Source organism: Camelus ferus, chromosome 32 (assembly GCF_009834535.1).
Source record: "Camelus ferus isolate YT-003-E chromosome 32, BCGSAC_Cfer_1.0, whole genome shotgun sequence".
In the NCBI taxonomy this organism is placed as follows: domain Eukaryota; kingdom Metazoa; phylum Chordata; class Mammalia; order Artiodactyla; family Camelidae; genus Camelus; species Camelus ferus.
The window spans coordinates 14,004,136-14,029,448 of record NC_045727.1 but is presented as its reverse complement, the minus strand read 5'-3'; the positions used below and the strand labels follow the sequence as shown (position 1 = coordinate 14,029,448).

Sequence of the window (25,313 nt, the reverse complement as noted above, 5' to 3'; positions counted from 1 at the left end):
GGACACAGGCGTCTGGGATCGACCTGTGCTCGCTGTCTCTGGTCCTCAGTTCCCTGCTCTCTGTCTTGGCAAGTGGGGGCCGGCCAAGGGGCTGGAAGGAAGGGTCCCCCCAGCCCCCCCCCCCCTTAGTCCTGCTGGCTGCGGACTTGGTGTGTGTGTGTGGAGAGGGAGCCGCAAGTGATTCTCCGTAGGGAAAAAGGGGAGCCCGGGGCGAAGGGGAGAAGAAACCCCCGGCGGGCTAGGCGCAGGGGCCGGCGGCGGGAAAGGGCGGGCGGGGGTGGGGGGAGCGCGGAGGGGGCGGGCGGGCGGGGGAGGCGTGGCGCGCAGCCAGCGCGGCACAGAGCGAGCGAGCCAGCGAACGAGCAGGGGAGGCAGCGAGAGCCGGAGCGGCGGGCCGGGCGGCCGCGCCGGCGAGCGGACAAGCAGGCGGCGAGCAGCGCGCAGCTCGGAGCGCGCGGGGCACCGGGGAGCCGGCGCGGCGAGCGCAGCGCGCAGCGGCCCGAGCGGAGAGGCCGGAGCGGCGCCGCCCCCGCCGCCCCTGCGGGGCCCGGGCCGGCAGCCCGACGAGGGAGGGGGCGGCATGGACCGGCGGCCCGGGGCCTGGGGGCGCTAGGCCCCTGGAGGGGCGCCCCCTGCCTCGCCGCCGCTGCCGCCTCTGGGCCGCCCTCCGCAGCCGCGCGCCCCGCCCGCTCCAGCCGCCCCCGGGGCCGCCGCCGGCCCATGAGCCCCGACCTCAAAGTTTGCGGCGGGCGGGCGGGCGCGGAGCCTCCAAGATGCCGTTCCACCCGGTAACGGCGGCGTTGATGTACCGGGGCATCTACACCGTGCCCAACCTGCTGTCGGAGCAGCGCCCCGTGGACATCCCTGAGGACGAGCTGGAGGGTGAGTGCCCCGCCGGGACCCCGGCCCGCCGGCCCTCCTACCTGTGCGCCCAGGTGAAGCGCGGACTAGGGGCGTAGGGGGCGGAGGGGGCTGTCTGCAGGTGCCGCCTTGCCAGGTGGGCGCTCCAGAGAGCAGCTGCGCGGGGGGGCAGGACCAGTTCTCACCCAGTGGGCGCCGCGGTGGGGGTCGCCAACGGGGAGGGGCGGCCCGGCCCCTGCCCGCGTGGTCCCTCGCGCTGCGGAAACTTGCCGGGCCCCGCAGCGGGGTCACGGGGCCGCGCAGTCCGCGGTGACGGTGCGGCAACGCGGCGGGTTGGGTTGGGGGTCCGAGCTGTGCCCCCTGCGCTGGCCCGGCCGGGGCACCCGCATCCTGATCCCCTCCGCGGCGCCCGCCCGCGGCTCTGCGCTCGCATTGACATTCCGCTCGTGTCGCTTTTAAAATCCAATCTGCTCGGGCAGCGAGAGAAGGGGAGAGGGCGACTGTCCTGCTCTTGCCGGCTGCCCCCAGCCCCTTTTGTGGCCTTAGCCCCATCTTCACAGCCCTGCGGGGACCCCCAGCCCGAAGTGCTGGGAAGGCGGCCCGGGAGGTGGTGGCGACAACAAGTGGCCAGATTGGGCTGCATGGTCGCGATAACCAAGCCTAGAAGGGAAAAGCAGAAAGGCCAGGACCTAAATCTGTCCTCCTGGAGTCCCTCCGCCTCTGGACAGGAATGGGGACCTTAGGCAGCAGGCTAGGTGAGATCAGAGCAGATGGCAGGGGCTGGGGTCCCTGGACAGAGGATTCTGAGGGACAGTGAGACCCTTGGGGCCTGTGAGCTCTTCCCCTACTGGGCTGGGGGCAGGAGCTCAGGTTTCCCCTCCCCCTAGACCTCCCAGGAGGCTGTATGGAGTGGAGTGAGGGGCTCTGGGCTGATGGGAGTCTTGGCCCCTTGGGATCTGCTTGTCAGCCTTTGGGGGAGGGGCCGTGATCACCCAGAGACTGGGCCTCTCTTCAGGTATCTTAGTTCCAGGGGTCTCTGAGATCTGGGGCTCAACAGGGCCTTTGGGGGTGCAGCCGAGACACCAGCACAGTCAGAGATGGTGGTGGGAGCATGAGAGAAGCCACGGAGAGAGGTCCATTCTCATCCCTAAGCCCTGGAGGGAACAGATCTTGGGGGAGTTAGACTGGGTCAGGGAGAAGATCAAGAAGGGGAAGGCAGATACCCCCGCCCCCCGCAGGCACTGCACCACAGGCTGTGAGCCACCTGCTTCTCACCACGTCCTCTTGAAAGCCCCCAGAGGTTGGGAGAGCCATGGAAATGGGGTCTGGTGTCTGATGCGGGCAGGACAGATGGATGGGTGCCGCTGCTGAGGCTCTGGCCTTGAACTCCAAAGCCCAATTCCCTGCCCTGTCTAGGCCGAGGCCCAGGAACCAGAACCTTGTTCAGGGCCTGGGAAGAGGAGGGAGTATGATGAAGGCCAAGAGAGCAGGGGATGGGGCACAGGCTGTCTTTTCCCTAACATTGTCTTCTCCTGCCCGGGGCCAGCCCAGACCTCTTACCCGTTTCCCTCTCCACGGGCCCTCATCCATCCCTTCTTCCTGGCCGCTTGGGCAGGGGTAAACCTTGTCCCCACCGCACACACCCCAGGCAGCTTCCTCCTCATGCCTTCCTCTTGCTTCCAGCACCTCACCATGACCCTGGCAGCCCTGCTACGGGCCTCACTGGGTCCCTCCTCTCCTAATCTCCCAGCCCTGGAGGGCAGACCCCAAAGAAGGGGAGACACTGAGGAGAGGCTGGGATGCAGGTGTGAGCAGGGCACAGGGCAGGCAGTGCAGGGGCAAGGAGGCCGCATGCACGGCAGACATGCTGGCAGAAGCCCAGGAACGTTAGTCACCAGCCACGCCAAACACACTCTCTGCTCTTCTCCCGTCCGCTTCTCCTGGGCGGTGCAGAGCAAAGGGGTCTGGCACAGGAAGCATCTGAAGGGCAGGGCCCTCCCTGGGGCAGGCAGATGCCTGATAGCCCCAGCCCATCTCCTGGCCCTCAGGCAGCTACAGATGGGGACAGGAAGTCCTCCATGATCAACCCCCTTCTTGGCTGCAGGCACTCTGGAAGCCCTCCTTCTAGGAGACCAAGTCTCTGTAGGCCCCAGTGGTCCTTGAATGCCAAGACTCCGTGGGAAGTGTGACCATCCGTGGCACAGATCCCCCTTCTGCCCCCTCCACCTCCCCAGTGTCCCATTAGTGCTCCTGCCCCAGGGTAGTATGCGTAAGACCCAGGCGCTTGGCTGGAAGGACACCCATCGGTGGGAGAGTAATGGGTGCCGAGGAGAGGGAGCCCAGCAGCTTGGGGTGAAGTGCTGCAGACAGTACGTGCCTGGCTGCAGAAATCCAGGGGCAGTTAGTCCAACGGGGAGAACTAGGAAGGGAGGGGACAGTGCCGGGTTAAGGTGAGAGCTTCCTAGCCAAGCAATGGTGGGCTTGAGTCTCTGCACCCTCGACTTATGGAGTGACCTTGGCCAATCACTTGCCTCTCTTGCTTCTGTTTCTCCATCTGTAAGGAGGTTGGCATTGCCCCTCCCCAGCACTGCTGGTGACAGAAGATGAGGTGGAAGTTCTCAGCACAGGGCTTGGTGTGAGTTGGGGCCCAGGGCCCCAGGGAGGGCAGTAAGGAGGCCATGACGGGGCTGGGGGGTTGTCTGTAGGATTGGAGATGGCCCATGAGGAAGGAACACAGGTTATGCCTGCAGGAGGCCAGACCGGAAAGGCAGGCTGGGGGAGGGGCTGGGTGGAAAGGGGGCCTTGAAGGGCAAGTAGAGGCACCTGGGGACCCGTGGATGGCAGTTGGCAGGGTAGACATGGCTGGGCAGAGCTGGCCTGGGGCCACCTGTCCCCTTGAGGCAGAGATACAGGATCTCCCAGATTCTCCCTGATATACACAAAGAGCAGAGACCCCCCAGGGCCTGTGGGAGCACTGAGGCTGGGGGCATCTGTGGACTTGAGCACCTAAGGATGGGAACTGGGCAGCTGCAGGCTCTAGCCCAGCCCTGTCAGAGAGAGGAGGAGGAAGACAGACCGACAGGCAGCCACCAGGGCAGGGTTCTGGGCTTTGCATTTGCCTGTTCCGTCAAATGGTGGAGTCTGCATTGACAGTAGGCAACTGGGGGCATTCAGGATACAGGGGGCAGGGGAGTCCCTTTTCCTGCCCCTCTTCCCTGCAAGCCCATCAGCTTCCTCTGTGCAGGCCAGGAACTCAGGGAGGCCAGAGTGGTGGCGCTCGGGGCCAGTGGCAGTGGCAGTCGCCGCAGAGGACAGACACTGCCCCCCTCAAAGTGACCTTCAGCCCGTGTGCCCCCTCTCTGGACTCCTGCTCCCTGAGACCTGGCATTCCTGGGGGCCTGCTGGGGACTCTGGCCCTGATGCAGCTCCACATGCCTGGGCCAGGGAGGGGACTGGGGTTTCAGGCTGGAGGCGGCAGGTAGGAGACAGTGTCAGCCTGGAAACCCAGAGGCCCTGCCAGCCCTTCCCGGACCAGGCATCCGCATGCCAAGATGGAGCCCAGCAGGCTGCCCCAGCCTCACGGGGCGGAAACAGCGAGGCTTCTGGGGAAGCACACCCAGCTGGGGTGTGCCCATGGCAGCAGCAGGGAAGTCACAACCCTCACCCCACTTGGGGAGCCCCCAGCAGAGTCACCCGGGCAGGAGTCATGTTCCCATCTCACAGATGAGGCTCTTGAGATTCAGAGAGGGGAGTGCCTCGCCCAGGACACTTGGCTGACACACGCCAGAGCCAGATTCCAAACACAGGCCCGCAGCCACTGGCACCAGGGAAGGTGGACCTGGAGTCCCAAACTCACCTAGTCCTCTCTCTCCTTCCGGCTCTGCCTGAACGTCTGGGGGGTTCTAATTTGTAGCATCCTGTTCTGAGCCAGGCCCAGCCCGGCCAAGCCCTTACACACCTGATTTTCTTATTTAGTCTTTTCCGCAGCCCCATTGTACAGGTGAGCAAACACCCGCTCAGGGCCACCCAGCAGGGATGTAGGAGAGCTGGGATTTGACCCTGAGTCTGTGTGACTTGGAGCTGATTCTCTGGCCGAGAAGGTGATCCCTGAACTTGGCCTCAAGGGTCAGCAGGTGCTGGGGCACTGCTCTTGGCAAAGGTGAAAATACAGAGCAAGACTAAGGTGTGAGCTGGACGCGCCAGGGAGGAGGGGCTGAAGGGATCTTGGATGAGGAAGTGGCAGTCTTCGGATCAGTCTAGTGGTCTTGGGAGGTTAGTCCTGCCTGAGAAAGTCGCCTCTGGGCCTGTTGCCTGCCCACATTCCCCAAGATTCACCTGCCTTGGAACTGTCTCCTATCGAGCCCAGTGCGTTTTCTCGGGACTTCCAGAAGGAGGTCAGGGGTTCCAACTGAAGCATCCCTGGGCTCTGGAAGCCACACCTGGTCCCTGCCAGGGTGGGAGGGACAGCTTGGACCCCAACTCCTTGCAGGAGAGAGAGCCAGCACCCATTACAGCCACACTGTGGGTCCAGAATTTTGCCATCTCACCCTGAGGACCCAGAAAGGTAGGGTGCCGCCCTGGGTTCCCACTTCCCAAACCAGGCCATGACATGAGGGGTCTGAGAACAGTTCCCCCACCCCTGACCTCGGCTTCATCCCCTTCACCTGTGGCGGCCCAGGGGGAGGAGGGGGGTCCTTAGGGGCCGCACAAGGGAACAAGAAGCATCCTCAGCCTCCCTTCTGCTTCTTGCCTGCTTGGGGAGTAAAAGTGAATGCTTGCCCTTGCTAGGATCATTTATAAACTAAGAGTAAGTGGGCTCTGAGTGATGGCCCCCCATCAAGTGGAACGTGAACTTCTGCTCACTCCTTTGTCTGTGCTCCAGATAGGTGGGTTCCCTGCATCAGCCATTCATTCACTTAACCATTTATTAGCAAATGGTTATACCTGAAGAACAGACACTGTTCCAGGTCACGGAGACACAGTGGTAAACAAGACCCACCTGGTCCCTGCTCCCATGGACTCATAGTTCACAATCCAGCGTGGTTAGGAAGGAATCCTTGGGGAAGAGTGGGGTCTAAGAGAGCCCAGAGGAGGGCCACAGTTGCCTGGCAGGGGCAGGAGGGCACCAGGGATGTGATGCCACCCATGCTGGGAACCAGGGGTCCATCAGAGGTCACTATGGTGGGGGGAAAGCATTCCAGGCCAAAGGAGCCTCATGTGTAAAGGCCTGGAGGTGGAGCAGCCCTGGTGCCCATCAGGACTGAAAGAGCCTCTTGGGCTGGAGTTCAGGACACCTGAGGTGGGCGGAGCCTGTGGCTGGGTCAGGAGGACAATGGTGCCAGCCAGAGACCTAAGTATGTTGTGGAGGGGTGGGCAGGAGTGTGCCTGGTTGCATGGTCAGTGCCTGCATCTCTGCTCAGAGACTCCCAGGTGATTGGAATCCCCTCAGCAGCCTCTGTAACTGCTGGGCCTCTGCTCATACATGTCTGGAGATGGGGTGCTCACTGTCTCCTCAGTAGCCCTGGAAAACTTAGACGGGAGTTGGCCTGGAGTTCCCAGAGGCTGGGGTTCACAGAGGCCCCTGAGCCTGGCCCAGCTCTCCCTTCCCAGCTGCTCTCCTGGCCATGGGGCCACTGGTTAGGAGACCAGGTTCTCAAGCCCTGTCTTGGATGGGTAGGGGGCAGTCCAGAGTCAGAGGGCCTGGGGGCCTAGGCAACTCAAGTGTGGCCCACTGTCCCTGTCTTAGCACGTGTGTCAACTGGTGGAAGCTCTAGGCCTTAGGTACAGACACTAGGTAGGAAGAGCTTGATGAAGTTTGGGGTTCCAGCCCAAGCGACCTTGCTGTGTGGCTTGAGACACATGGCCACCCTCTCTGGGCTGTAGTGGGTCCAGCAGAATCAGGGAATGACCCCAAGTTGCAGGATTCTACCATCAGTTTCAAGGGTTCACAGACCCCTAAGGCCAGGCCTGGGCCAGCCTAACTCTTGCCCTCACCAGAAGCAGCCCTGACCCCACACTGACCCTGGGCTGGCCACCTAGCCTCTCTGGGCCTCGTTTTCTGGGTATGCAGCGTGGGGGCGTCTTGTCTGTCTCTACTTCCAAATCCATGCACGCACATGCACACATGCACAAGCACACACACGCATGCACAGGCACACAAGCTCACTTCTGGCTGCTGAAGCCCCACCTAGGGGAACAGTTTAGGCAAAGGTGAATTGAACAAGGAGACCCCCGGGAGCTGGAGCAGAGAGGGTGAGGGTGGATTGAACAGGAAATGCTCTGTAGGACCCTTCTTGGGCTGAGTAACCATGAAGGGACAGCAAGCAGAGAAACACATAGAACAAAGGTGAATGGGGAGAGGTTAGAACCTCTCAACCCACAACAGTTCCTGGACCTCCTTGGTGAGACTCTTTATCTTCACACCATTACTACCCATTTTACTGTGGGTAAGACTGAGGCTGACCCAAGGTCACTCATTGGGTTGCTTGTTCCCAGGCCCCCAGCCCAGTGCCTTGCTCCCCACCCCTGAGTCACCCAGGTTCTCAGGCCTCAGTCTTCATACAACTAGGGGGAAGAATGACCCCCCTGCATCTGAGCTGGCCTGGGCCTGCTGCGGCCCCTCCATCCGTCCTCCAAACCTTACGCTCCAGGAGGCTGTCTGCACCAGGCCGTCAGCCCATTAGCCGGAGCTCCGGCTGCCTCACGTGGGCTCTGTTAACAGTGTCGCTGGGTGTTAACGAGCTGAGGGAGGGGGCGGGGTGCGGTTGGGGTGAGGGGAGCGGGATGGAAGGAGTTGGGGGTGGGCAGGGAAGCCTTCCAGCTCACAGAGGTGATCAGCATCCTGGCTGGCGGCATCCTTCCCTGCACAGTGGGATCCGTGGTACTGGCCACACGGGGTCGTCGTGAGCACGTCTGGAGAGGCTGTGGAAGCCTGGCACGCGGAGCTGAGAGCCCTGGGGCGGTCTCATCACTGCTTCGGCCCGGGCACACCTTTGCTGCCAGCTTGGCCTGCCCTGAGCCCCAGGGCAGCAGCACTACAGGGGACTCTTGGGCCACCTGCCAGTTGTCTCTGACCAGACCTGCAGGCTCTGGGGTGGATTCCCCATCCTGGGCTCAGGCTGCAGGTTCTGGGATCCTGGGGGTCTGGGAAGTGGGGTCTGGAGGACAGGAGTGAGGTCCCAAACTGCTCTGCTCCTCCCACAGAGATCCGAGAGGCCTTCAAAGTCTTTGACCGTGATGGCAACGGCTTCATCTCCAAGCAGGAGCTGGGCACAGCCATGCGCTCCCTGGGCTACATGCCCAACGAGGTGGAGCTGGAGGTTATCATCCAGCGGCTGGACATGGATGGTGAGCACCCTCCCGCCTCAGTCTCCTCACCCCTCACCTGGGGGGGCTGAGCCAGTGAGCCTGAGCCCACTGGGGGCCTCTCACTCTCCCCACTCCCAGCCACCTTCACACCCAAGGCAATTTGCAGCCAGGTCTGGTCCCATTTCTCAGCCTGGAGAATTGAGACCAGAGAGTGTGACAGCCCCAGACACACCAGGGAGTGGAGACTCCGCACCTCTTGCCCCGTATTCCAAGAAATTTTTAAAGTACAGAAAAGTAGGACGGACATACTAAATACCCTAGTTCCCGTCACCGAAAATAAAAAATCATTTCGTTGAATTTGCCACCTGGCATTTTATTAAGGAAAAACTCATTAGAACCAGTAATGCCCAGTCCCCTCCTCTCATCCCTCTGTGGCCTCCTCCCCTGCCTCCTCTCCGCCCAGAGAGCAGGTGGGGGCTCGTGTAGGTGGTCCCCTATCCCGAGTTTCATTTCCTGTCCGTGTGGTGGAGAGGGTGTTGGGCCCCACACTGGCTCTGGGACAGCAGCAGGTGCTGAGAAGCTGTGTCGGGTTCGGAGTGAATCGTGTCTCCCACAAGCGAGGCCCAGCTGCTGCCTTGCTGGGTGGGGCCTCAGCACACTTGGTGGCTTCAGCATCAGCCCAGAGCCTGGCACATTAGGTGCCCCCAAAACTGACTCAAGGCTCCGGGGAGGGGCCCTGCCTGAGGTCCCACAGTAGCCCAAGGTGCCCGGGTGCAGCCTCACCAGCTGACTGGACCTGCGCCTGCTCTAGGTGATGGCCAAGTGGACTTTGAGGAGTTTGTGACCCTCCTGGGACCCAAGCTCTCCACCTCGGGGATCCCAGAGAAGTTCCATGGCACTGACTTTGACACTGTCTTCTGGAAGGTACATCCTGGCTGACTGGGACCCAGGGTTGTGTGCACAATGGAGGGCTGTAATAGGGCCCACACTGTAAAGGGGGGTGACACCTTCAGGCTTCTGTCCACTGATGTCTTGTCTCCCAGAGGGCCATAGGCTTCCAGGGGAGGCCAGTGTTGGTCGAGGACTCAAGGAATAGAATGAGTGCTTCCCAGCCCTCCTGAGTCTGGAGGCTTGTGTGGCCACGGGTGCAGGGTGGGGCTCATGGTGGTGCTGGCGGCCAGAGCACTGTGTCTCCCCCTACCCAAGTGCGACATGCAGAAGCTGACCGTGGACGAGCTGAAGCGGCTGCTCTACGACACCTTCTGTGAGCACCTGTCCATGAAGGACATAGAGAACATCATCATGACGGAGGAGGAGAGCCACCTGGGCACGGCGGAGGAGTCCCCCGTGGACGTGGAGAGTGAGTGCCCCACCCCGGGACCCCGCGGGCGGGCCAGCTGCTCGGGCAGGGGAGGGGCCTGGGGGCCTCCCAGCCTGTCCCCCACCTCGTGTCCCTGTGTGCAGAAGTGCAGGTGACCCCTGATTCCTTCGCTTCGCTGTCCCCTTCTGTCTCTCTCTCTGGTGCTCCGGGGGGGCGGCCACAGCCTGCTCCAACCAGCAGATCCGCCAGACGTGCGTGCGCAAGAGCCTGATCTGCGCCTTCGCCATCGCCTTCATCATCAGCGTTATGCTCATCGCGGCCAACCAGGTGCTGCGCAGCGGCATGAAATAGGCGCCACCTGGGCGCCCCGTCTGGCCCGCGCGGTGCATGGGGCACACTCCACACCCACCACCGCCTGCAGTCCTCTCCCTCAGTGTGTACTTCAGGGCCTGAACGTCCAGCAGCCCCACCCCACCCGCCTCACAGGCCTTGCATGGAGCTGTGGCCTGGCTGTGGGGGGCCTGGTGGTGACTCTGAGGACGGCCCGGCCCCGCCTGCACCCTGCCCGCGCCCCACCCTGGTCTGTATGTAGCACTAACGCTTCCCACTGTCCAGGGGCTCCTGGGAAATCAAGGAGGAATTTGTACAGGGCCCAGTAGCTGCTGGGGTCTGTTAGGCAGGAGAGGGTACCATGTGCCCAGGACCACACAGCCAACCCATCCCTGTTCCCAGGGCCATGGGGGGAAGTGCGGGGGGCAGAAGCCTCCTTCTGGAGGGGGACATGATGAGGCTGAAGTCTCCTGGCCCTACTCCCTGGCATGGCCTGAGGAAGCCCCTGGCCTTCTGCTGAGTCCCTTCCTCTGACCCTCCTTAGACTCGAACCCAGCTGTCCTCCAGACACCTGCCGGGGCTAGAGAATCAGCCCATTTCAGAGATGAGGAGCCTGAGGCTCAGCGGGCTCCCAGATTTGGCCTCAGTTCCCCCATCAGTGGGGATTTTTAGGAAGGGCAGAAGCTCATAGAACATGGAGCATCTGAGGTGTCCCAGCAGCCACCCTACCCTTTGGGCCCCTGACCAGAGGCCCAGTGACCTGAGGGCCACATTACCCACAGCCACCCCAGCACAGAATCTGGAACTGGAGTGCAGGTGCAGTTGAGGCAGGAAGCAGAGCTGGGGCCTGGAGGCTGCAAATCTGAGTAGCCTGTGTGGTCCCCCTACCAATCAGGGGGCTCCTCCATGGCAGAAGCCATCCCTGGTGTTGGTGCCAAGAAGCTCAGACGACCATTCTCCCATGCCTGGGGCCTATCCTCCTGGGTCCCCGACTGCGCCACCCCACCCAGACCAGAGACCCAGCTCCCAGCCATGCCCCAGTCATGCCATCTCACGCTCGGGCACCAGCTCCACACGGGCAGGCATAGGGGCCGGATGGCAGACGGAGTCCTGGCTTCCCTCCCCGGATCCAGAGCTACTTCTTACCTGGGCGAGTCACAGCCACACTGGCCGCCCTCTGCCTGGCTGAGCTGAGTCTCTGCTGGCCCCCAGGGGAGAAGGGCAGCAGTGCTGGTCACCCCAGAGAGGACCTCATCTCACTCCAGCCCTGCCCATCTTCTGACCCAGGGCCAGCACACGGAGCTGAGGGTGCCAGACAAGGGGGAAGAGCGGCCACACCACCGTGGTGACAGACTTTCTTTATAAGCATCTGGAAGGAAGTCTTCTCAAGATGCCCAGGAAGGAAGGAGGGTGGAGGAGAGGGAGGGGGCAGAGCCAGGACCAGGGCTGCACCTGGATAGGAGGGGCTTTTAGGCCCCAGAGAGGCCAGGCGAGTCTGAGTCAATGATTTCAGATGCTCCATGGGGCACAGCAGGAGGGGGGCCTCGGTGTCCCCAGTACAAGCCCTTGTTTTTACTGTGGCTGACTTGAGAGCTGACCAGGCAGGGATGAGGGGCTCAGCCCCACTGGACACTGGGCTGCAGGGGCCACCCTCCTGGTGGGGGTGCCCGCAGGGATGGAGGCAGCTCCTGGACTGGTGGCCAGCCCACAGGGTACTGGAAGACAGTGGCTCTGATGGGTTCTGCCCTAGAGAGAAAGAGGACAGAGAATTCAAGTGGGGCACAGCCCAGGCCCTGGCTGGGACACCCCCACCTCAGCTTACCCTCCTCACCACTCCAGCTGTGGGGAGGGTCAGCTGCCTGTATAACCTTCCTTGAAGGCAGAGCCTCAAAAACATGCAGACCGTTTGAGCCAGCCATCTCACCTCTAGGAATGAGCCCAAGGAGATAGTGGGGTTGTGGGCAGAGACTGAGCTTTAAGAAATGGAAATAACCTTAGTGTCCACCTATGGGGGACTGATTAAATATATATGCACGTTGACAGCAGAGAATGCTATGCAGCCCGCGAAAGATTAAGGCAGACTTATATGCACTGATGAGGAAAGATGTCATGATGTTCTGTGTGAATAAGGAGAAAAAGCAGCTTATAAAATAATGTATATAGCATGATACTATTTTTGTTGAAAGATATACAACATATATAAATGCATAAAAAACTTGGAAGACACAGCAAATGTTAACAGTGGTTCTGAGTGGTGCAATTAAGAGTGATTTTTTTTTACTTCTTTATACTTTTCAAGAAAAGTTTTACAAGCACACAAGCCTTTGAAATCAGAAAAAAAATACTGTCTAAATTTTTAAAAGCCTCATTTCTCATGCTACTCACCCTCCTTCCCCTTAAGGTCCACCAACCCTGGGACTACCTCCTGGGAACCCAGTGCCCAGCCTGGGGTGGCCCTGTCCTAAAGGAGCCCACTGAGGCAAGAGGCGACCTCCCCCCATAACTGCCCCACATTCTGATCCTTCTGGACATGACCCCCTACTCAGGCTGCTGATCCAGGGCTGCACTGCCCCTCAGGCTACGGAGGGAGTGTTTTGAACTGAGCTGGGAGCTCATGTCTCCCCTATGGGCCTGGAGCTCTCAGAGAGAGGCCAGGGGATGGGGTGGCATCCATCTGCTCCCTCAGTACCCGGGAGGCCACCCAGTGAATGTCTGCTGATGACAAACAGCAACGCTGTGTGCTCTTACCGCCTGGGTGCTACTCTGGGCCAGACACCATGGCCTTGAGAAACCTCAAGAATCCTCAAGTGAACCCCATTTTATAAATGAGGCCACTGAGGTGCGTGGAGTCAGTCCTGTGCCCAAGTGACAAGTCTGGGACAGGGATGATGCACTTCGGCTCGTGAGCTCCCCTGCCCAGCCCCAGGCCCAGCTTTCAGTGAAGGCGAGGCCCTGGCAGCCTGCAGCAGGCTCAGGGGCCCAGTGGCCAGCCCTCTGCAGGAAAAGCATATCCCAGGCCCTTGGTGGCAGGTCTGAAGAGGCTAAGCCCTCCTAGGCGGAGGTGGGGGGCTGCCTGGCTGCGCTCAGCCGACCTGCCCCTCTCGGGGCCTGACCCGCTGTAGGAGCCTCAGCGAGGGCTTCAGGGAGCCCCAGGGCACAGCCTCTGGGGCCTCCTGTTGTGTAAGGACAGGGAAATCCCTGCCCTACTGCTAGCTGCCTGCTGTAGAGCACAGAAAGCAGCTCCCAGCATGATTTATGGCACCAGGGAGATTTCATAAACTCCACCAGCCGCAGAGAAGGGTGGGAGTGGGGGAGGCTCTGCAGTTGCTGGAAGGGAGAGCCTCGGCTGCCAGCCAAGCCCAGGCTCCCTGTGGGGCTGGGGTGACCACAATTCTCCACAGAGAGGGTGTGACTGGGGAGTCCCTTCCCGTGAGCCTCAGATCCTTCCTCTAGAAGATGGAGCAGATTCCTGGGCAGCTGAGGCCTCCTGCCAGGAGAAGGGCCCATTCCCTGGGCCTCACACCCCTGGGGCCCCCGAGCCCCTGGAGCATGCCCCTCCAGCCCACACAGAGCAGACGGGGACACTGAGGTGCACAGGACTCTGCTCTGGCTCCTCCTGTGGCCTGTCTGCCCCGTCACAGGGGCAGGAGCCGCTCTCCCGTTGCTTTTCCCAGCAATTGTCCTCATTAGAAGGAAAGAGTCTTAGGGAGGCGCCTGGGCCAGGACAGTAGCGCTGGCCCAGAGAGGGGTGCAAAGGCAGGGCGGATTAAGAGGGATAAGGTCACAATCTGAAGAGCCAACAACGGATGAGGACGGGCACCGGCCCCGCCGGGGATTAGTCAGCTTGTCTGAGGCCGGCCCCTCCCTCCCGCCACCGTCCGCTCCTGGCAGGTGCCTCGGGGTCAGTCTGCTGAGGGGGTGGCAGGATGTGCCAGGCTGGGGCCTCACAGAGCCTCCATCTCTCCTTTTACAAGGAGGGTTGGCCCGGCTCACCTTGACGGTTCTGCTCAGGCTGGGAGGTTGGAACCTTCAGGTCTGGGTGGCCCCAGGTGGGCCAGGCAACCATCTGTACCCTGTGCCCCAAGGGGAGGAAACAGAGAGGAAGAGGGGCCACCAGACTGGTCCCCACAAGGGGCCCTTGGCGCTAACACTCAGGAATAGTTCTCCAGGCTGGGACCCTGCTCCCCAAATGCTCTCTCATGCAGTCAACGTGTCCTGGGCCTGTGCCAGGCTGAATGACAACACTGTGAGCTCAGGGCCACGAGGGGGCCGTCTGGGGGTGGAAAAGGAGATGTCTTAGCTAAAGCTTAAAGGATGAGTCTGACTTTGCCAGGCAGAGGGTGGGGACAGTTCCAAGCAGAGGAAACAGCACGCACAAGGTGCCCCTGAAATCAGACATGCCCAGCACATCTAAGAAGCTGCCCAGAATCCAGCGGGATTGACACAGAGGCCAGATGGGAGAAGAGAGAAGGTGACCCTTACTGGCCCGAGAGGCGGCAGGGAGGTTCCCCGGGCCCAGGGAGCTCCCTGGAGGTGGAGGAAGCCCAGGAGGGTTTAAGCAGGGGCCAGGGGCCAGGAAGTGTTTAGAAGCTGGTTGGGGCTGGGGTGTAGAGCATGGGCTGGAGGAGCAGAGGGGATGCAGGGGACCAGGAGGGGCTGCCGTGCCATCTAGGAGAGCCAGGGTGGGTGAAGGGAACAGAGACCTGCCTTGAGGGTAGGAGCCTCGGGGAACAGAGGGAGGCAGCCTGCTGAATCCTGCTGAATCCACTGACCCCCGACCCTGCAGAGTAGGGACCAGGGATTCAGGGGCAGAGCCCAAAGCCTGTGGGTTGCAGGGTGTCTTTTTTCATGAGACCAGCCTGAAGGGAGAGGGCTGAGGAAGAACAAGGCAGTGAAGGCAAAAGCAATAATAAATGGTCCCCTCCCTTCCCACAACCTCTTCTTCTCAAGGCTGGACTGGCCTGCTCTGCCCAGAGAGTAATTCATTTTGGCTCCAAGCCCTCAGGAGGCAGGTGGACAGGTGCAAAGGCACAGAGAACAAATGGAAAAGCAGGTCCCCTGGAAGGGGCCAGGTTGGGTGGCCAGAGGGAGAGAAGCTCAGGGACAGGGTTCAGACTCCCTAGGGTTTAGAGTGGTCCCCAGTTGCAGGCTCTATTCCAGAAACAGTCCCTGCCATCCCAGCAGCCGGCTACCGCCACCACCACGGCAGACTCCCCGCTGGACAGGACCTCAGCCAGCCCCAGACATGGATCCCTGGACCAGTCCCAAGGGGGATGCCCACACGACCAAGATCAAACTGCATCAGACAGGATCAGAAGGAATGGACATCACCCTCCAACATATGAGGAATGACTGTACTATATATATTTTCAAGGTTGGGGGACAACTGGGCACAGATTTAAAACAAAGGTAAAAACAATCACAGTTAATTTTAAAATCGCTTAACAAGCTCTCTTCACTGGCACACGGAGAAGGCAAGAAGCTTAGCTCTCATCTCCTGGCAGAGCCTCAAGGGAAGAGCTCATCCCATAGACTGACCAAGCAGGTTCCCGCAGCCCTGGCCAGGCTACAGTCTCATGAGACACACCCGACAGATCATCGGGTCCGAAGCTCCAGTGCAGGACAGGAAAGGAGGCAGCCTGGTGCGGAACAACTTTACCAATTTGGGTAGTTCTCGAGCACATCCTTTAGCCCTTTTCCTCCCCACTCTCTCTTTCAAGACATGGTGGAAGAGCCCAGACAACCTGGCTTTGGTCTTGGCTGTGACCTTGAAGAGGAGGACCTGGGACAGCACGCAGCACACACCTGAGGGCTCCTGACCCAAGGTGCTCCCCATACAAGGGCTGAAAGGCACCTGGTCTACTTCCCAGCATCCTGAGTGTTGGGCCCAGGCAGTAGCTGGGCCAGCCCCATCCCAGTCCCTTCCTCAAGGAGGCAGAGGGACAATGATAATGAGCCAGTCACACCTCTGTGCAACCCCAGCTCTGCCTGCTCTTAGCTCTTAACCCCGGACACATCCTATGAGCCTCACTTCCCCTTCTGCAGGGTCAGGGCAACCATGCCTACCTGGCAGGGCTCTAGACAGCACGGTGACTGGCTTACTGGGGCCTCAGTAACCATAGTTAGGCCCTCTGTCTGGCAGTGGACTTGGTGTGTGGAGTCAAGCTGGCTCGGCCACCTGCCCCTGCTTCAGCCAGTACAGACTCCCACAAGGGAGGAGCCACTAAGGCAGAGGGGTGAGGCCGGGCAAAGGAACCTTCAAGGGAGTGCCCTGCGGCCTCTGACCAGGGCCTGGAGATCCAAGAGCCCCTGACGTGGCCCCCACCTGGGGAGCTCTGTAGGGGTGTCCGTGCCTGGCCCCTGGGAAATTTGTGGAGACTGCTCAGCTTCAGGCCAGGGCAAGCTGGCTGGGGTCTTGGTCCCAGAGGGCACGGGAGGGGGGGACCCCCAGTGCCTGTACCTGCTGCTCGGGGCCGAGCTCAGCCGCTTGGCTCTCTTCTCCAGCCAATCCTCCAGACGGCCCTCGGGGAGCTCGGTGACGTCAAGTGGCCACTCCCTGGCCCTCCTCTCCTCTGCGGGGATAGGGAGACAGAAGCAAGTGAGGGGCATACTCACTCCTACGTGAACCCCACCCTCTCACAAAGCACCGGAGGCCTCCTTGGGGAAGGAGCAGAGCCCCTGGCCTGGCCCCACCCTGAAGCCAACTTCCCAGGCCTGCCCCTTAGAGCCTCACTCTGCTTCCTCATCAAGTGGAGACAAAACACTGGCTGCCTCCCGCAATGTTTGCAGGTGGACACAGGATAATGTGTGTTGAGCGCCTGGTCCTCAGGAGGGGTCCAAACCAGGGGTCAGGGAGGCAGTGGCGGCTGCAGAAAAGGGCAAAGCCTGAGCTCTCCCCACCACAGGCCAACGGTTCTGAGACCACAGCTGTTTGAAGAGGTGGAGACCTGGCTGCTGCCAGGACTAGCTGGCCTGGCCCACGCAGCCTCACTTTCGCCCTGGTAAAGCTCCTAGAAACCTGAGTTTGTGCCAGGGCTGCCAGTACACTGCCATCAGCTCCCCAGGGCAGGGCACTGCCCACAGGGTCTGACTGGTCAGAGGGGAGCAAGGCCCACCGGGGGATGAGGGCAGAGGCCAGGCCGCCCCAGGCCCTCACTGGCTGCCTGATGGCCCCAAGGCCCTGCAGACAGAGGGAGGAGTGAGCAGCCACACTCGCTGGGGGCTCACGTGAGGCTTGGTGTCTCCATCTGTTCAGTAGGGGCTGCTTGAGAAGATCGATAAAGACCATCTAAGTGGGAATTTCCTTTTCTGTAACTGGATCAGTGAGAAGTGAATTTCCCAGAGGCAGACATGCCAGTTTCCAAGGGAAGCTGAACTTGCTTCTTGGAGTCACAGGCTTGAGAATCCCAAGGGCAGGGAAGGCACTCTCTTCATCCCCTGGTCCCCAGAGCACACCAGGGGACCTTCCAGGGACTCAGCAGGGGCTCCATATATGTTGCCTGACTGTGGAAGGGGAGGGCAGGTGGGCGCACATGAATGAATGCCAGGCTGGCAGCCATGCATGTTACTTTAAACCCTAGCTGGGGACGTGGATGGGAGCTCCCTGGCTCCTTCTCCACTCATGCTTGGGGTGGTCTGAAGGCAGTTCCTGACACCCCGGGCAGCTCTCGGCCTACCCCATGTGGCAGCTATGAAAGAGGGGGACATAGGGAGACACAAGACAGCATCCCCCAGCACCCACCCCCGCCCAGACCAGGGTCCCACTGAAACTCACCCTCCACCTGGATACTCAGCTCCTGCAGGTCTTGCTCTGACATGTGGGAAAATCTGCAGTTGGAGCCAAAGTCACACTGGCCTGCAACCAGAGGACAGAGTTACTGGCTGCCTGGGAACAGCTCCCACCATGGGCTGAGGGGCACCATGAGGAGGGGCCATTGTCTGGTCTACCATGGCCAGCCCGCCACCCTCCCCTGGCAGCACACCAGAGCCCACTGAAGCTTTTCATGGTCGACTTGCACAAGCCTCTGCGGGCTTGTCTCTTGTCACCTCCCCCTACCCCAGTCCCCAGCCCCGGCAAACTACCGGTGGGTCCCTGAAAGGGTCCTGCTTCCTTGTGCCCTCCGCCTGGTATCCCTGCCCGTGGGGCGTGCACAAGCAGTTGGACTGCTCCCCAGGAAGGCTTTGATGGCAGCTTTGTCAAGGAGGTACCCAAGTCCAGGTGGCTTTCCACATCTCAACTGGGGAGACCAACATGTGTCTCAAAATAACAGGAGACTGGAGGTGTCCTAAGGCAGCCTCACCTACCAGTGGTGTGTTCACACCCAGGTGGAGACCGTGGGGAACAGCAGCCCCTGAGCTGCAGGCCTGGTGCCCATCCAGGGGGCAGCACTGTCTCCTGAGGGGAGCACGGCCATTCACCCCGCTTTCCTAGGCCAACAGCAGTACCTCTCCCCAGTGCTAAGCTCCCTTACATACTACAATGTTAAGGACTTTCCTCTTTCCCCTTTGCCTTGGCTGCTAGGAAACTCAGGGCCAAACCCTTAGCAAGTACACAGGCCCTCAAGGCAAGCATGGAAGAGACTAATCATTCTCCTGGCTTTGTCTTATTTTCCCTACCCTTATTTTCATTCATTTGGTTCCTTCACCTACTGAGGTAGTCTCTTCGAACCACATGCATCTTTATTAGCTGAGTACTGAGCAGTGAATGAAATCAACACCCAGCATCCTTTGTTCTAATTTAGAACCTTCTCAGCATTGTCGGACCTGTTACTGTCTTCAGTCCTGCTGGCTGGGAGGGAGGGCACAGTGGAGGTCAGGCTCCCAGGCTAACTTAATCAGCCAGTCTATTACACCCGTCAATGTCTCCTGGATTTACTTGCAATTTCCCTGTGCTGGCTTGTTCTGGGTGAGCCGATAAAATCACATTCTAGGTCTGCAGAGCTGAGGACCAAGCCCCAGAAGTCCTAAGGCACAACTCCTGGGATGGTCTTCGTTAACTATGTCAAGTCACCTGACGCACCAAGGCCACAGAGCGGGCTCGGGGCAGAGGCTGCGGGGAGAGGCTGTACAGAGGTCACGCGGACCAGACTGGGCATGTTGGCCCCTGGGGGGAGCTGATCTGAGCAGAACACTTTACCTGTCAGTAGAAATTTCCTGCAGGGACGCTTGTTCTGCTCATCCAGCAAGATGGCAGCTGCATCTAGGGGGAGAGAGGGGCTGGGTTCAGACTTCAGATGCACACAGGCACTTCCCATCACCGAGATCAGGGAGGGAGTGTAAGAGCGGACAGCACAGGTGGGGATGCCAGGCAGAGGGATCCCAGCTTCAGGCGACCTCAGCCCCACCCACCCCACCACCCACACCAGCCACAGGTAAGGACCAGGTTTTAGGTTAGAGACCCTCAACTTTGCACAGTGGATCACCTGGGGAGTTTTTTTTAAAGTCCTGGTACCAGAAGACTTCTCTGTCCTGTCTTTGCAGCTTCCTGCGAATCTATAATTATTTCAAAGTAAAAAGCTGAGAAGCCCATTAGTAAACCCTTGGCCCAGGCATTGCTCCACTCCTCAAACCAGCCACCCCTGACAGGACTTCCCGGCAACATTTCTGGACATTAATCTTGACTCTGGTTTCCTCTGATTTTTCCTACTATTATTTTCATCATGTAAGTATGGTCTAAATTTTGTTTGCTTCTTGGTGGGCAAGGAATCAATCAGTCAAAATATGTGAGTGAGACACGTGAGGAAGTCTGGACTCAGGCTCGGATGGCTCCCTGGAGGAGGGAGAGGCCAGGCCTGGGCTGCACATGTTCCCTGTTCGTCCTTTTGGCCTTTTCTAGAGGCTGCTGGGGTAAAGCAAAGACCACGGGCTTCCGAGTCCAGGCACACAGGACCACAGACACGCTACTTCATCTCTCCAAATCTCAGCTTCTCCCCCATGTAAAACAGGAGGACAAGTCTCACCTGGTAGGGCTGCTATGAACATTTAATAAGACAGCGGATGGAGAGCGCTTGGCACAGGAGGCCAGCGGTTCCCCACCTGACAGCATGTTAGATCTGTCGGGAAACTGGGGCTGGGAGTGGCCTCGGCACCAAGTTCCCCGGGGTGATGCTGACATGCAGCCAGGTTAAGAGCCTCTGAAGCGGACGCTCAACAAACAGTAGTGGTTCTATTCCATTTCCTCCTCATGAACCTGCCATACACAGTAACACCCCATTTGCAGATGGGAAAACTGAGGTTCAAGCAGGGAAAAGGGGCACACGGTCAGGAAGTGACAGTGCCAGGTGTGAAGCCTGGCCTTTGAGCCTCAAGCCCCCGCCTCTTGCTGTGCGGTTGCTGAATTCCTGGTGGCTGGTGAGCAGCTGACTCCGATGGAGGTGCCTCGCTTCCTCAGGGCAGGGCAGCTGGGATCAGGAGTTAGTTATCAGAGGACTCCCATGGCGGCCTGCAGGAGCGCAGGGAGCAGCCCATCTGTCAGCTCTGGGCTTGTTGGACTCAGCCCACCCAGCTGGTGCCAGGGGCCTTCCCTGGGGAGGTGGGCTGGTAGAGGGCAGGTGACATTGCTCAGGGCCCCCTGGGGTAGGGCAGCTAAAACTGGAAGTGGGGCTGAGTCTGAGTCTTCGACAAGGGGCCCTGGCGGGGTGACTCAGTGTGGGAGAGGAGTTCCAGGCTGCCCAGGACCTGGCTGGCAGCTCTCAACCCCAGCCACGTGGCAGAATTACTAGGCAGCTCTTAAAGCACAAAGAGCCCGAGCCCATCTTCCTCCAATTCTGTTTTAATTCCTCTGAGGGGAGGGCATGAGAACCGTCAAAAGCCCCTCAGTGACTCTGAAGGGCTCCCAGGGTTGGGGGCCCCTGGCCCAGGCCCTGCACGAAGGAGGCGTGCTCCTCACCCAGTGTTCAAGGCTCCTTGGGATCTGACCCTATTGGTCCTTCTCGATTCAGCTCCCAAAATTAACAGCTGCCCTGCTGCCCTGGGTTTGTTTGCTCATTCATTGAGACCTTCACCTAACAAACATTTACTGAGCATGTCCTGTGTGCCAGGCACCACTCCAGCACAGGGATTTAGTGGAGAACAGGTCAGACCCGGTCCTTCCTTCCACTCCAACAGTCACACTAATCCAAGTGGATATAAACAGGGTGAACAGCCAGCGCGCAGCCAGCTGACCTGACCTGGCTTGGGGGTCAGACAGGGCATCCCGGAGGACTCTGGAGGTGGGGAGGGCATGCCTGCAGAGGGGACAGTACTTGCAGTGGCCAGTGTGGCTGGAGCTTGGAGGGAAAGGTCAGCAGGGCATGGAGGCCTGGGCTAGGACAGGAGTTCCACCCAGAACACACTGTTGTAACTGGGTGTGAGGTCACTTAGGGGAGGGGCCCTGTCTTATTCATCTTTAGTCTTCAGAGCATCCCTGGGAACCAAGGACATGCTAAGTGCTCACATAGTGCTGGCTGAATGTAAGAGCCCATGAGATAAAGGCCTGAGGCCAATCCTTCTATGGACCTGTAGGCATCGTTCCTACTTTTGTCACCTCCCTGGGAGATGGGAACTGTTGTTACAGCTGTTTTACACATGAAAGAATTAGGGCTACGGTCTTGGTGAGTGACACCCTGGAACTGACATCAGGCAGCCAGCCTGGCCCATGCTGACCTGTCCTGACCAAAGTAGTTGTGTCATCAGCCTGAGAGGGAAGGGACTGTTCCAAGGCCATGACGCCAGGAGCAGAGAGGGTATTAAGTTCTAGCCCAGGCTGGGGTGCCATGTGCCCCTCCAGAGTCTGGGCTGTGCGGTTGTTTAGGTGAGCTGAGAGACCTGATGAGCTTCTCAGGGAAGTGGAAAGAGCTCATGTGCCAGCCTGGGGAACCCAGTTGCACCCACTCTAAGAAGCCTTTCCCAGAAGCAGCTCGGTTACTGGACAGTCAGTCATTCAACAGCCTCGTATGCACCCCTCCATTCAGGCAGCTGTCGGCCATTGCTGTCAAATGTAGCTCTGGTCATATGGGCAGCTGCCTACAGCCCTTCAAAGGCCAGCTTTGGCCCCTACCATCCATCCATCTCCACTCCCTCCGGCCACACCCTCTCTCTCCTGCTCCAAGAGCAGCTGGTGCTTTGCGCTCTGCCCAGAATGGTGCACTGGCTTTTTCCTACCTTTCAGCCCTGGGCTCAAATGTCAGCTCTGAGGAGAGCAGTCCTCCTGGCCATGTCCCCAGAGCCTGGCAAGGAGTCTGAGAACAGAGCCGTCAGTTGGGATGGCTGGGGAAAGGAGCTCCGTCAGCCCGGCCACGGGGCCAGCAAGCACCCACCTCGGAACATGTCGTACCAGAGCTTCTTGGCCTTGAGGTGCTGTAGCCCATTCAGGTGCTTCTTGCGGTTGTGGAGGTTGTCCTGGAAGGAGCGGTCAGCAGTAGTCGCAGAAGTAACGCTTCCCCATGGCCGCCCTGGGAAGTCACAGAGCACCAGGTCACGCCACCACCAAAGCCCGCGGCACCCCAGCAGCCTGAGCATGCCAAAGGCCAGGCCTGCGCCGTGCGAGAAAGGTGCTACTTGCCCCACCACCTCCCTTACAGCCCACAGCAGCTCGTGATGAACTACATGGGCCGATGCTTACGGCCTGAGAGGCCTCATTCTAGAGGGATCTTTTAATAGCTCTGATGCCCAGCTGCTACCCCAGGCCAGTGAAAGCAGAACCATGGTGGGTGGGGCCTGGGCATCAGCAGGTCTGAATGTTCCTCAGGGAGTTCCTGGATGAAGCCAGGCTGAAGAACCACCCCCTTAGCCCTTTGAGACAGCCCCCACCCCACCACACCCCGATTTCCTCTCCTCTTCTCTCCACACTGACTGGCCACACGGGCTTCCTCTCAGCTCCTCACACACACCAGGCACACACCCACCTCCTGGCGTTGGCACCTGCTGGTCCCTCTGCCAGGATGCCTCCCCCGGATCCCTGCCACGCTTGCTCACTTGACCCTTTGGATCTTTGCTCAAGTACTATCTTCTCGGTAATCTCCCGTGACCACTTGATTTAAAACCGCAGAGCCCTCTACTTGGCTTTCCCCATTCTCTGCTTCCTTTTTATCACCTTTGAAGTAGTCAGTTACTTGTTATGTTTATTATATTTTTCCTCTGACGGGAATATAAATCCATGTGGACTGGGATATTTTTGTTTTGTTTATCGCTGAAGCCGCAGCAACCCAAAGTGGTGCACGGTACAGTCAGCAACCAAATATTTGTTGAATAAATGAATTAATTCCCGTTTCCTTATGGGACAACTGAGGTTCAGAGAGAAGAAGTGATTTGCCCAAGGTCACCCAGCTGGTAAGCAGAAGGTAGACTCAGGTGCCCTAAAATCCCGCTGCTCATGTCCTCTCTTCCACAGCCAGCTCAAGGCTTAGAGAAGGCAGAGGACTCAGACAGAAAGCACACAGCTTCCCAAGGAGATCAGCTAACACTCAGGGGCAGTCACAGGGGGAAATGAGAATGTCTCAGGGTCGTAAGGCCCTTAAGATCCCTCAGTCAAGGTGACCACAGCTGCCACCCCTGACCCAGGAGATCTGAAGCCATGGGCAGATGGCAATTCTATGACTCATGGCCAGTCCTTGGGTCCCCCTGTTTGGTGTCACAAGACCAGAGGACAAATGGGTCCACTTGCGGCCACCAAGTAGGATCTTCAAAGGGTAAGCCCACAACAGCCCCTCACCTTTCAGGTCCTATAGTCTGACCCCTCACTTCCCAAAGCAGGTTGCTGCAGCCCAGAAGAGGAAAGAGACTTCCCCAAGGTCACAAGGCAGCAGCCCAGGCTAGTGGCAAAACCCCCAAATGCCCAGTATCTGGCAAATAAAGTTACAGCTGAGACCTGACCCACAGGGCAGATGGCTGGGGGAACGTGTCTCGGGAAGAGAAGAATGGGGGAGAGGCACAGACAAGCAAGCCACCTGGACAGTCCAGGCAGCCTGGGCGAGCTGATGGAGAAAGCGCTCCTGCGGCAGACGGGGACAGCAGCCATTAAGTCAAGGGCTGTAACTGGGACCTGGAACAGACAGTCATTCAAAATGAAAACGTATAAATCTCTCTCCTCCCATTACTGCTGAGAAACCACAGCCCAGACACATGGACTTGATATATTAAACTTGGCAGTTCTAATACACCCCGTCTTGCCAATAAACTTATAGGAATTGGATTGAAATTGTAAGAGATGAACATTTAACGGCCGAGCGCTTAACCAAGCCATTCACGAAGCCTGAAGCTCAGAGGACCTGCTGGCTTTGGAGAGGAACAGGGAGGGGAGGGGCAGTGGGAGGGGCGTCCCTCCGGGAGACTGAGATGAACAGCAGCTCTGCGGCAGGCTTGGCTGGACAAAACGACTGGGACAAAGGCACTGGGAAGCCAGCTGTGTGACCTCAGGCCTCTGCTTTCATTATAGGAATATGGGATGGGGGGTCTGACTGGTTGGCTGATTGCTCAGGGAGCAGTACACAAAAGTTTGCTAATCCAAACGTATTATTAACAAAAGAGCACCAACAACACAAATGACACTACTGATGTCTGGCGTTGAGCAAGGGCTCAATAAATGTTACCTAACATTGGGATCCACTGAGCACCGACCAGATGCTGGCACTGGGCTACATGATTTGTAATGCATTATCTCATTCAATCCTCAGGAAAGCCTGTGAGGAGGTTTCAGATGAGGACATTGAGGCTCCAAGAAGTGTAGTGACTTAGCCAAGGTCACACAGCTGGAAAGCAGCCGAGCTGGGCTCAGAATCCAGGCAGGATGGCTCTAAAGCCCACATTCCTCGTCACTTATGAACATCTCCTGCTAACAAAGCAAAATGATGACAGCTTTCCTTTATTAATCACTCACTACACCCCCGGGACCATGTGGTCCCTACAAACCCCAAGAGGTATGTATGTATTATAATCCCACTTACGAATGAGGAAACTGAGGCTCAGAGAGGTGCTGTGAGGTGCCCCAGATTACACATCCAGGAAGGAAAGCAGGTCTCTCCATGCCTGGGGCTCAGGTCTGCTGGGAAAGCCTCCCACCAACCCACCAGGAAATGAAGCTCACATGCCCCTCCCTCAACCTCCCAGCAACACTGGTTCAAATGATGAGCCTGGGTGCTGGGCTGTGTGTCCGTGAGCATGTGTGTTTGGGTAACCCCTCTCTCTCACATACAAACCATGGAGGGCAAATTAGCCTCAGCTGAGGGCCACAGTGGCAGCGCCACCCACCCACACCTCCTTCTGCCCACCCTAGCCACCCCTCATCCGGCAGAGGGCAAGTGCCCAGCCGTCTAGGACGGGTCCACGGACCTTGAGTTCTAGTCCCAGCCCTGCCAACTGAGGCTGTGGCTCTGTCACCTGCCCTCTCTAGGCCTCAGTTTCCCTATGTGTGAAGCAGGAGGCAGGCAGCTAGACCAGGTGACTTCTAAGAGCCTCTTGAGACCATCCGGGTTTAAATTCAGGTACCACCACTTTCTAATTCGCAGAGCCTGGCCTA

General features: G+C 59.1%; 2 protein-coding genes across 2 annotated transcripts; one reads left to right on the top strand and one right to left on the bottom strand.

Annotated features, from left to right (window-relative positions):
• Nucleotides 1–391: 391 nt before the first annotated feature.
• Nucleotides 392–9,894, top strand: CABP7 (calcium binding protein 7). Its single transcript, XM_032471634.1, has 5 exons — nucleotides 392–882; nucleotides 8,065–8,208; nucleotides 8,981–9,093; nucleotides 9,376–9,529; nucleotides 9,714–9,894. Exons 1-5 carry the CDS (start codon nucleotides 774–776, stop codon nucleotides 9,839–9,841), a joined length of 648 nt encoding a protein of 215 aa, XP_032327525.1. The 5' UTR covers nucleotides 392–773; the 3' UTR covers nucleotides 9,842–9,894.
• A 1,271-nt stretch (nucleotides 9,895–11,165) lies between these two features.
• ZMAT5 (zinc finger matrin-type 5) lies at nucleotides 11,166–22,244 on the bottom strand. The gene is given in 6 exon segments (XM_032471635.1): nucleotides 11,166–11,566; nucleotides 16,281–16,392; nucleotides 17,595–17,675; nucleotides 18,957–19,019; nucleotides 22,117–22,213; nucleotides 22,215–22,244. Coding segments are annotated over 6 exon segments (513 nt in total). The 3' UTR covers nucleotides 11,166–11,436.
• Between the last annotated feature and the right edge of the window lie 3,069 nt (nucleotides 22,245–25,313).

Excerpts from the sequence above, each read along its gene's own strand:
- CABP7 (XM_032471634.1), top strand. The coding sequence starts at position 774 with ATGCCGTTCCACCCGGTAACGGCGGCGTTGATGTACCGGGGCATCTAC. Across the intron at positions 8,209-8,980 it reads CCAGCGGCTGGACATGGATG|GTGATGGCCAAGTGGACTTT; the intron begins GTGAGCACCCTC and ends CGCCTGCTCTAG. Across the intron at positions 9,094-9,375 it reads TTGACACTGTCTTCTGGAAG|TGCGACATGCAGAAGCTGAC; the intron begins GTACATCCTGGC and ends CCCCTACCCAAG.